At 39.0% G+C, this 12,673-nt stretch overlaps 1 protein-coding gene across 1 annotated transcript in view; it reads right to left on the bottom strand.

The window, feature by feature from the left end:
- Positions 1 to 12,673, bottom strand: part of LOC124613108 (DNA-binding protein SMUBP-2-like) — a 57,967-nt gene that overhangs the window by 39,810 nt on the left and 5,484 nt on the right. The window contains exons 2-5 of the mRNA XM_047141713.1: positions 9,535 to 9,718; positions 4,147 to 4,283; positions 718 to 860; positions 48 to 470 (exon numbers count right to left, since the gene is read on the bottom strand). Coding sequence (XP_046997669.1) covers positions 48 to 470; positions 718 to 860; positions 4,147 to 4,283; positions 9,535 to 9,718 — 887 coding nt within the window. The remainder of the gene's footprint in view (positions 1 to 47; positions 471 to 717; positions 861 to 4,146; positions 4,284 to 9,534; positions 9,719 to 12,673) is intronic.

Raw genomic sequence — 12,673 nt, 5'->3', positions numbered from 1 at the left:
TTTTGCATTAATCACTTATGAATAACAAATACAAGCTGTATGGTTACCTGCGAGCATTCATCAATGACCAAAACATCAAAATGGTCGGGAGGAAGGAGTTTTAACGGTCCATCATAATTTGCTGTAGTTAATGTACACAAGACAACTTCTGCCTTAAACAATACATCCTTCTGAGTTTTTAGTTCTCTTCTTTTTATTTCATTTCTCAGCTCTTTCACTCGTCTGGTAACACTATCCCTAGTCTCTTCTGAGCTCCTACGCAGCTTTCGAGAAACTTCACGAATTTCTGACCTGATTTCTGATAATATCTGAGCATTATCACTACTTGCAATAACGGAATCCAATGAATATTGCTGAAATGTTTCTGGCATACGGGCAGGATGTCCAAGTCGAATGGCACGACATTTTGCTCGTACCAAGCGTTCTAGAACATTGTCCACTGCAATGTTTGATGGCGCTGTCACTATCACCTATGGGCAGAAATGTTGTTACAACACACACACAAACAAACAAACAAAATGAAGTTAAAATTCAAACGGATTAACAACAATAACAAGCGGCATGCATGCATTTTTTTCCTTCCAAATTGTACTACCATAATGGGCTCCTAATGAAAATTTGATAAAAGTTTATCCTACCTTCTTATAACCTACACAATTAACTTCTTTAAATATAATACCAATCTCAAATTTAATTTATATACATGAAATTTATTACCTTTTGTTTGGCTTTCACAAGCTGAAGAATTATTTCCACAAGAGTTGTAGTTTTTCCTGTACCAGGAGGTCCCTGGATTATTGCAATATGCTTCTGTTTCAGACTGTACGCAATAGCTTCCTTCTGACTTGCATGAAGGTTACCTGTAAAGTGATATAAATATAGCTCACAACGTTAGATATTATGTCACTAGTGTTACAGTGTTGGGTATTTTATGCAGATAAAAAACTTCAAATAACAGAGAATGCTAGTAACTGTCCATTTTGCATTACAATGATCCCTGTTTATGACCAACATAAATTATTACCACATAAAGCTATGGATATGTGAGAAGTTAGAGTTCTATACACACTATTAAATACAGATAATGAAGTTTTAATCACCACAAGTGAAGCTGAAGTCACCACAAGAATAATGACAGACTCAAAAGGTGTATCTTAAATGAGCACTGGCCATTGTAAGTATGATGAGAAATTTCTTCTTTGATTCTTTCAGAACTTATGAACTCGTAGCCAGAAGTCAAAGGCTATGGTGAACTCACAATGTAAAAGGTCAGGCACACTGTACATGGTGATAAGACAGACTCACTAATGTGCAGCTCATTCACATGCCACCATAATGAACACTGCTGATGTGGATGGAAAGAAGGAGGAATTCTGAGTGTTTTAATGTTCCATAAATGGCAATGTCATGGAACAACTCGGATATGTCAAAGATGAGGTAGGAAATCATCCTCATCATTTTCAAAGCACACATCCCAGTATTTTCCTTAGTCAAATTAAGGAGGCAAAGAAAAACGTATATGTGGATGGATATGTAAATCCTGTTCGTCCCAATCACCTTCCTCAATAACACGACTTATTCCCTGAAAAACATGTTATCTTGAAATATCTCCTTACCAGCTCCTCTTTGAATTCTGAGTTTTTCACACTATCCTGATGCAGTATAATTGAAGCTGTAGAGTTTGCAGATATATTCTTCAGAATAAAACAGACTGGTTTATTGCCTTATTTCTCAATGGCTGTTAGTACAGATTTCATTGAAACCAAAGGAAAAGCTTTCTCAAAATCTATGACACTCAAAGCAATAATTCATAGTCATTACCCTTCCTATAATTATAATCGTGACTTGCAAATTGTCCACCACACCTTTGACAGCAAAAAAGGTAGCAGCAGAAAATCATAGCAATGGTCAAATACAGTACAGCATTGCCCAGACTAAAATGCAGCATGTCATTTTAAAGACTTACATTGAGAAAATGCAGAAGAGGATTTATTACTTCAAATAGCAATCAAAAATAATCCTCATGTATTCTAGACCTAGTACATGATGACATTATGGCTTTTCTGCAAACTGCTGAAAGAGAGACATACTAAATATCCAGATGATGTGAAGTTAATTTTCTCCAGCAGATGTGACACTTTCTATACTTTAAATCAAGGGCCACTTGTCAAGACAAGTATGATAAAACTGGTAGCAACATGTACTATTTGTCCACTTATATGGGATGGCTACAGCTACAGCAAAAATTACAATAACACTGGTGTAATAATAAATTGCTTCCACCATGGTCTACCACAAGGGCAAATATTATCAAAAGCTGATTATTTAGTCTACACATTAGCAGCAGCATGAACACTGAGGTTTTCTTATGATTCACTGAATTCTGCCCATGGCAGGCTACACTCAACAGCTCACCAATTTTGAAACACTTTAATACACTAATTGCAGAGCCCTCAAAATGTAACCCTCGTAAAAGTGTTAAGGGGAAGAGAGAGATCATGCAGTTCAGTGAAGCTGGCCACAGAAAGTGCTACTTTACATCCATTTTCTGGCAATGACCCTCTTCTAGTAACTTGAACAATATAGATACCAACAGCTGTAATTTTATTTCATAACTTTAATTAGCTAACCAGATTTGATGCCTCACTGGCACCATCTTCAGACCTTTACACATGAAACTAAGCAAGTCATCTCATCATTTGTGTTGGTATTGTATGGACCACTACATCCAACTTGTTTCCATATACTACTAAAACTTCTCAGTAAATGTGGACGCTTCACACCTCTAATGATGATACCTCACAGGATGCAGATGGTCAATGAAATTACTGAGCTGCCCTTTGGATAACATATTAAGTGGTAAAGAAACCACATGTGATGCCATTTTGAGGGTAAAAAAAATATTATTGCAAACCATTAACTATTTGTTGCGAAAATTTCATTTTTTCTATAAATTAAACAAATTAACACGGGAAAACAACAATAATTGCTAAAGTGGAAATCGATCCAAATACTGCCACCATGCAATAGCTATTAGTCTGTCAAATATGACACTGAACAGTGAAGTAACTATACTTACTGCTACAATATTCTGATATTTCTTATTGTAGTCTCCCACCCCGTGACTTCAGGTGCCTATTGCACATGTAATATCCTAGTAATGCAGATAATTCTCAAGGGTTTTTAGAGATTGTACTCCTTGTGCTGAGTTTGAGTTGTGCTTGGATAGCTCGGTCAGTAGATTACTTGCCATGAAAGGCACAGTTCCAAAGTTCACGTCCAGTCCAGCACACAGTTTTAATCTGTCACGAGGTTTCATCTGTGATATTTCTATGATTTTCTTGTTTCCAAGTAAGCCTACATCTAAATCTTTTTTACTGCTTTGTTTTTCTTGCAGAACATACTCATTGACGCTATTGCTCGAGTTCCTGGAGTCTACTACTGCCAATATTCTTTCATCTGGGCCAGAAACCAACATCCTATGAGCTCTCACATGGCAGTATGGCCTCTGGCGATCATACCCATGATACACTAGCTTGCCAGGGCCTCAAGGGTTTGACAAGATACACGACCCATGCAATACCTCAGCTGAGCTATGCTAGGAGTAGTCTCAGTCCAGGGATGAGAACTTCTGAATCTCAGAACCTGGAATCAAGGTGAACAGTTTGTATCCTGACCACGTGCCAGCACAGGCTCAAGTCACCAATCAACATTATCTGACAGGCAGTCTCCATGGCATCTGTCACATACGTAGCTGAAATGGTAACAAACTTTGACCCATCACACTGTTTGCAGTGTGGTTTTATGAGTCTGTTTAGCACAAAGTGCTCCATCAACATACATTACAATTACTAACAGCTGCATGGGATGAACATCTGGAATGGACATTGGATATATCCTGCTTGGTAACCCTAATACTCCCTAAGCTATAATTAAGGGCTCTCTCCCCTCCTGTTCTCAACAGCTTCATCTTTTGCAGTCTTAACATTTATTAGTAATATTTCCTCTAAAATGCACACAAAAAATAGAGTAAACAAAGCATTTGTTAAACATACTTTAACTTGATTTTAGTTTAGTGTTCATTGTTATTTACAGTATTTTATAAAGAATATGGCAAAGTAATGTATAATTTATATAAAAGCTTACCACTGATAAAATCAATCTCACCATCCTTCAGGAGAGATGGTGGCACAGGTATCTCTACAGGTTGAGCATTACCAAACAATAATGGAATCAATGCATCTCCTGGAGATCCAGAAGGTGATTTTAAATACTGGAGAGCACTGAAATATTTTGTCAAACACGTTAATTAATCTCACAACTTTTCTAAAATAACAAAAAACAATACAAATTTCTTAGACTGTAGAGCTACTAGTTAATGGAATGCAACTAGGCTTACACAAAGCAAAGTTCTCTATTCTTCTACAACATTGTACTATAAGAGCAATCAAAAAGTTTCTGTTCAAAGGCTGTACAGTCCAGAATCAGTATGCTTATCAAGTAAAATCATCATGAGCACAGAGGAAATCATCCAACTGATGCACCAGGTTCAAGATACCCATTTGGTAAAACATAGTGTCCTGCTCCAAGAAGAAATACATAACTGCCTGCTAAACATACTCATCTGACAGGACTCATCGACCCTTCAAGGCCTCTTGTAAGGGAGTGAAAGTGTGATAATCACATGATGAGATACAGGACCATAGGGTGGGTACTTGGGTGTCTACCACTTCTTGTTGTCCGTAATGGACAAGGCTGGCCTCTCAGATCGACTGGCATCTTGGGCTGAATTCCGACCACCACGGAACTTGGCACTCCATTCCATAACGGTAGTTTTTGACAGACATGCTGCCCCATACACATTCTCCAATGGATGACTACCAGTGTCTGTCCTTTGGCAGCCAAGAAAAGAATAACAGCACATTGGTCCCGTTTGGGCGCATTTGGTGATATCATCACCACAATTCACAGTTCTGCATTTAATGCACACGTACTGGAAAGACACAAATGCACACTAATCCAATACCTACACGGCAGTACTTATATACCTGCATCAAACAAGCATTACGTTGCATATACACTGCCCGCAATACCCTCAAGCAGAAACTTTTTGATCACCCCCTATATGCTGTCATGGTCTTCAGCCCGAAGACTGGCTTGATGCATCTACATCTACATCTACATTTATACTCCGAAAGCCACCCAATGGTGTGTGGCGGAGGGCACTTTACGTGCCACTGTCATTACCTCCCTTTCCTGTTCCAGTCGCGTATGGTTCGCGGAAAGAACGACTGTCTGAAAGCCTCCATGCGTGCTCTAATCCCTCTAATTTTACATTCGTGATCTCCTCGGGAGGTATAAGTAGGGGGAAGCAATATATTCAATACCTCATCCAGAAACGCACCCTCTCGAAACCTGGCGAGCAAGCTACACCGCGATGCAGAGCGCCTCTCGTGCAGAGTCTGCCACTTGAGTTTGTTAAACATCTCCGTAACGCTATCACGGTAACCAAATAACCCTGTGACGAAACGCGCCGCTCTTCTTTGGATCTTCTCTATCTCCTCCGTCAACCCGATCTGGTACGGATCCCACACTGATGAGCAATACTCAAGTATAGGTCAAACGAGTGTTTTGTAAGCCACCTCCTTTGTTGATGGACTACATTTTCTAAGGACTCTCCCAATGAATCTCAACCTGGTACCCGCCTTACCAACAATTAATTTTATATGATCATTCCGCACGCATACTCCCAGATATTTTACAGAAGTAACTGCTACCAGTGTTTGTTCCGCTATCACATAATCACACAATAAAGGATCCTTCTTTCTATGTATTCGCAATACATTACATTTGTCTATGTTAAGGGTCAGTTGCCACTCCCTGCACCAAGTGCCTATCGGCTGCAGATCTTCCTGCATTTCGCTACAATTTTCTAATGCTGCAACTTCTCTGTATACCACAGCATCATCTGCAAAAAGCTGCATGGAACATCCGACACTATCTACTAGGTCATTTATATATATATTGTGAAAAGCAATGGTCCCAAAACACTCCCCTTGGCACGCCAGAGGTTACTTTAATGTCTGTAGACGTCTCTGTGTTCTGTTTGCTAAAAACTCTTCAATCCAGCCACACAGTTGGTCTGATATTCCGTAGGCTCTCACATTGTTTATCAGGCGACAGTGCGGAACTGTATCGAACGCCTTCCGGAAGTCAAGAAAAATAGTATCTACCTGGGAGCCTGTATCTAATATTTTCTGGGTCTCATGAACAACCCAGCTCTCCATGCTACCCTATCCTGTCCAAATCTCTTCATCTTCAGTTAACTACCGCATCATCCTACATACATTTGAACCTGCTTACTGCACTCACTCTCAGTATGCCTCTACAGTTTTTACCTCAAATACTAAACTGGTCATTCCCTGGTCCCTCAGGATATGTCATATCAACTGATCCCTTCTTTTAGTCAAGTTATGCCACAAATTTCTTTCTCCTCATTTCTATTCGATACTTCCTCATTCAATCTTAAGCATTCTTCTGTAGCAACACATTTCAAAAGCTTGTATTCTCTTGGTATGTTCCTTGTCCACATTTCTCTTCCATACAAGGCTATACAGTCCAGTAAAGTATCTTAAGAAAGGGCTTCCTAACACTTAAATTTACATTCAATGTTAACAAGTTTCTCATTTTCAGAAAAACGTCTCATGCCATTGCCAGTCTATATTTTATATCCTCTCTAGTTTGGCAATCAATACTGTATGAGACTAAAAAAAAAAAAAAAAAAAACTTAAGTCACTGAAAGAGTGAAGCTCTGTAAATAAAAAAGATTTGGTTATATAATAAATGGAATGTTATATTTTTGTCTATTGTACTTACTACAACAGCAATACTTAGTAAACAATCATAAATGTGGTAAAATAAAGTGCACATCTTTCTCATCTTTTTCTCATGAAGTTCATTTTAATAAGTTCCAATAACATGAAATTTGACATTCTTATTTTCGTGGTGTTTTTACTGTGAATACTTGTTTCTTTTTCAGAATTTGGTTAGAAAACTGATCTTATTTGCTTCACAAAATGTTATCACTCACTTTTAAATTACAAGACAGAATTTCTGGCCAGTACTTATCTTCAAGAGTCAAAATGTGACATATGTATAAAAGTGATACACTTCCTACCTTCCAGAACTAACAGTGCCTCCCTTGGGGAGTGGAGAGAGAGAGGGACAAATTGCGGAAGATTAAAAGGATGGGCATGTCACCAACATCTCAGGATGAGAGGGACCCACATACAGTAAGGATGATGATATACAGTATTACACATTTTGCCCCATGAAGGTCAATATCAGAAATTCTGTCTCCTAACTTGTTAGTTTTTTTTTAATTTTCCATTAGTACAACTGTCAGTCATTTTGGCCATTCAAATTTTAAAAACTATGATTTGTACTGTTATAAATTTTTCACAGAAATTCAATTTCAACTACTGCTAATATAATGGCATAAATACATCGTACTTTGCACTACATGGTCATCATTTGAAGTCAAAAGTAGACAGTAAATTATGTGGAGTGAACATGGAAATCATTACATAGTGAAAAACAGCCTGGGACTACATTGAGTTTGAAAGGATGTTATTCCCCAAAATATTCTAGTATAACTGTAAGACCTTTCAGCCCTTCTGCTGAAGAAGGAGCCACTGGCTCCGAAAGCTTGCATATGTAAAACTTTCTTTTATTTGTGTGTTCTCCTGCAGCCACTTGGTGAGTAGATTGTTTTATCCATCCAGTTATATTGTCAAAAACTGATTATTTTTGTTGTTATAAAAATTGTTTTCCACCACCAACATGCCTGAAAATACGTGTGAACTTAAATTAAAAAGGAACAGGGAATGAAAAGTAAGCTATAAAATCAAAATCTGCTGCTGGGTAACATTCAGCACCAAGTTGCTCCACCCTATTCTCTGCGACATGCTTGGGACTTCCTTGGCATGTGTCCATAAAGTGGATAAATCATTCATGCTCAAGCCTGTCCCATTTTTTTATGGCAGCAATCCTGAGATCATCCAGTGTGTGAGGCAGGCTCCTGTGAATATGCATTGCAGCTTTTAACTGGTCCCATGATGGTGCCTCCTGAAGGAGGGTGTTCAAGATGTGAGTGCAGTGTGCTCATGCATTATCAGTTTGACAGATGCTGACTGTAGGCATGGATGGACATATAATATGTTGGAGGACCATGTCTAGGTGCTGCACAGCCCTTATGTCCCACCAAATAGCAATGAGAAGTGCCCAATATCCAGACATGCTAACAGCCATGACAGGCACACCTTACCTGTTGTGTCTGCGAGCTGCATGCCTGAGGTGAACGTGGGTACTTGAGCTCCTTTAAGATGATCATCAGATAACAGACAAAACTTGCACTCATCAATGAAGAAAATTTGAAACCACTGATCCCAGTTTCACTTTAGTTGTTTCCTTACACATTTTCTTTGCCCAGCATGATGCTAGATGGGTTTGTACGATTGTTTATAATGGATGTCTTGAGTTCAAATTGATAGTTGTAGAAATGTCTGGGTTAACACAGCTCTCCAAAATGCCTCCAAAATGGTAGCATCCAACTCTGTTCCATTCACCTTGCAGGACTGATGAGTTATAATTCATAGGTAGCAGACATTAGCTGAAGCTGAGGACAAAGGATGATCATTACCAGTCAAATCATCAATGTTTTGTTGTGACAAATAAAAACACCTACAGCCGTCACTATGATTTTATTTTATTTTGTCGCTACCAGTTTCAACACTTCAGTGCATCATCTTCAGGCTGTTTTTGATGCGGTACAGGTTGATATGATCCCCATGCATAAAACATCAGTTGCCAGCATTACTGGATACGCAGATAATGTGTCTGCACTCCAACCATCAACTGCCAACTCCTGTTAAAAGGATGGACATACAAAAGCTCAAAGTATTGTGTCTCATGACAGTAGATGAATGTTGGAACGATGCCATTGTGGTACACATCAATTCAGCATGTTATTTCCCAGGCTGACAACTCTTCCTGTCATAAAATGACAATGTTCACATTGTCCTATCGCAAAATGATCCTTCAATGCAAGCTGACTGCTGAATAGTGTGCACAAGCTGCACTGTCACATTCGTGACTGGAGACACAGAACACACTATTGAACTCCAATAAGAAATGTAAATTTACTTTTAAATTAGTTGTAGTAATTTCCTGTGGTCAAAGGAGTGTTGAGAAACAGGGTTACCAATCAAAATAACACAAACTGCGCGCCTCAAGAGGGAGGTGAAAGACATTTTTGAATAATTTATAAATGTGAAACCCCTCCAGTGCAAATGCGGTATTCTTCACATGCAGTCTTATATTCTCACTAAAACTCTGCAAAACAATGCTGTTTCATTTTATTTTTACACAACCAATTTCCTCCTCTTCAAACATCCACATTTAGTGTTCCTGTATATAGGTTTTCAAGGTGTTCTAAAAGATAATAGATTGGGCTCCTCACCTGAATATACTTACTTTTTCATGCGTTTGAAGGTAACATCACTTGTTAATTTTATTATGGAAAATTTCTTTTCTTCCTGCAGTACTATGTTTGATGGGTCATTATTGACACTGACTGAAATGTGAGGAGCTGTAAAATCTGCTATAATTCCAGACAACACTATCGTTTTTGGGCCTTCAACAAACCCAACAATATCACCTGGGGACATACAAGTCGAAATTACTTAAGTGTGCCAGTTCAAAAGATGAAGATCAGTATTAGAAAGAAAGCAATATCTAACAAGCAGATGAAATATGTCCTCCAACAGACAGACATGAGCATTCATAGCTACTGCTTATACAAGTAAATACATATGATGCAAACAGCAAAAAAAAATGAGTACCCTAAGGTTGGAAGACTTAGAACATCTTAAATTTATTTTTTTAAATTAAACTAAAAATTCTCAAGATATAGGCAAGAAATGTTTTGGGAAGTTGCAAGAGGTGTTACTGAATGTGGCTAAGCAAATTATAGATATTTATCCCCAACACTGTGATCTAAACCATAACATACTAAATACAACAGATGCAGATGATGGAAGAACACCAGAGTTCTTGTTTCTCACAATACACGCATCTCACCACCAGAAGATTTCAATAGTAGTAATCTATGGCAGAATATAACAATGAGCAGAAATTAGATGGTAAAGTGTAGGAAGTCTGTCACACGCTTACTACATTGTATATAAAACATGCCTCGAAACATTCTGTCAAAATAAAGACAATTCCTTCTCCTTGACTGACTACAGAATTACACTAGGTAAATAAACAGTATTCTGCACATATGAGATTCAAGTGAAATCCAACATTGGAACTACATGAAATATACAGGAAGCTGTGGAACAATGCAAAAGACAATGTGCTCAACCCCAAAATCAAGCATGGCCACTTCATGGAATGCAGCCTGTTGAGTCCTACCACACTGTGGAAGAAACTGTGCAGTTTTGACACATGAAAGGTAAAACGTTGTGCTCAGTTTCAAGTCTCTGCAGATGAATTAAACAATCCTTTCACAACAACTGTCAGCTCCCGAGCTGCAACAAATTATTATCAAAATCAGGAAAATTGTCACATGTCACCTGAAGACCCTGAGACAGAACCCAACAGGCAATATGCCAACAATTTTGTACATTATCATCAGCCACTAGATAACACACTCTCAACATACATGTTTTTCTTAAAACTTGTTTCTAAACTTTCAATAAGGAAAGCAACCATGAGAATCTCTTTGGTAGGTAAACATGGAATTAGTGTAGATATGATTCAGATCTTGTTAATACAATTATTCTAGTCCTTATATATAAACATCTTACAGTAATAACTTAAACACAACAGGCAACTACAGGCCAATCAGCATGCTCATGAACAGCTGATGGATTTCCTTAAAACTTACATCCCTGATAAGTATCAATCAGGCTTCCGAAAACACCACAGCACAGCAACTACCATTCATAAAAGTGACTGATGAGATCTAACATGCCATGGACAGATGTAAAAAAAAGTCCATAACTTCAATGCAGTTTTGATACTGTTGATTTTGATACACTACCATTAAAATGAAACTGTACAATTTATCTAACAGTGCAGTACTGTGGTTCAACAGCTATCGTCCGTAGCTCGTGGTCTAGTGGCTAGCGTTGCTGCCACTGGATCATGGGGTCCCCGGTTAGATTCCCGGCCAGGTTGGAGATTTTTCTCTGCCCGGGCTCTAGATGTTTGTGTTGTCCTCATCATTTCATCATCATCATCATCATCATCATCATCATTCGTGACAGTGGCTAGATTGGGCAGTTAAAAAAACTGGACTGAGTAAAAATTTGGACTTTGTATGGGCACTGATGACTGCGAAGTTGAGCGCCCCACAAACTAATCATCATCATCATCAACAGCTATCTCAAAAACAGATATAAAGGTAGGAGACGAGGTACTGGCAGAATTAAAGCTGTGAGAACGGGGCATGAGTCGTGCCTGGGTAGCTCAGTGGTAGAGCACTTGCCCGCGTAAAGCAAAGGTCCCAAGTTCGAGTCTCGGTCCGGCACACAGTTTTAATCTGCCAGGAAGTTTCATATCAGTGCACACTCCGCTGCAGAGTGAAAATCTCATTCTGGAAACATCCCCCAGGCTGTGGCTAAGCCATGTCTCCGCAATATCCTTTCTTTCAGGAGTGCTAGTTCTGCAAGGTTCGCAGAAGAGCTTCTGTAAAGTTTGGAATGTAGGAGACGAGGTACTGGCACAATTAAAGCTGTGAGAACGGGGTGTGAGTCGTGCTTGGGTAGCTCAGTGGTAGAGCACTTGCCCACGAAAGGCAAAGGTCCCGAGTTCGAGTCTCGGTCCGGCACACAGTTTTAATCTGCCACGTAGTTTTAGATATCAATGAGTTATCTGTGGATCAGAGCAGTCACCATGGAAATGTGCTCTCTGCAGAACCAGGGGTTCCGTCCTTGGTCCAAAGCTTTTTTCACTCTATACCAATGACATTTCACAAGTGCTTCCTTTCTTGCAACCAGCACTTATAAGCTGATGACATCAAGTTGTATGAAAGTGGCAGACTTGGCTTTGGGCACAAAACCTAGGTCTTAAAACATACCCTGAGCAGTTGCAGTCACATTCAAATCACACTGAAAGTTAATCATGGACTTTCCCTGAAACAGTTCCTCCAATACTTCTTGATGCTCTCCAATTACCATTTAAAAAAACATTACAAGACATCGACATAATCTTGGATGAGTGTTGTTTAAAATGGAAACAACAAAGTAAAGTGGGTTGGCAGGAATCTCTCTCCTACCTATATCAGATCCAAAGATTAAAAATTTCTACCTCAACTAAATAAAACTTAGTCCCGTCTTTACAACTGTGTGCACAGCTCGCAGTCTAGTGGTTAGCATTGCTGCCTCTAAATCCTGATGTCCCACATTCAATTCCCAGCCGATAGGAGATTTTCACCTCTCACGGACTGGGTGTTTATGTTGTCTTCACCATTCCACATCATCATTGACACGCAAGTTGCCACAGAGGTGTCAAAGAGAGTTGCATTAGTTGGCTGAAGTACACAAAGCAGGGCATCCTGGCCAATAATGCCATATGATTGTTCATTTCATTTAATTGCAGTGATGTA

This window comes from Schistocerca americana, chromosome 4, assembly GCF_021461395.2.
Source record: "Schistocerca americana isolate TAMUIC-IGC-003095 chromosome 4, iqSchAmer2.1, whole genome shotgun sequence".
Taxonomy (NCBI): domain Eukaryota; kingdom Metazoa; phylum Arthropoda; class Insecta; order Orthoptera; family Acrididae; genus Schistocerca; species Schistocerca americana.
The sequence above is the reverse complement of the archived record's forward strand: the minus strand, read 5'-3'. Positions and strand labels throughout refer to the sequence as shown.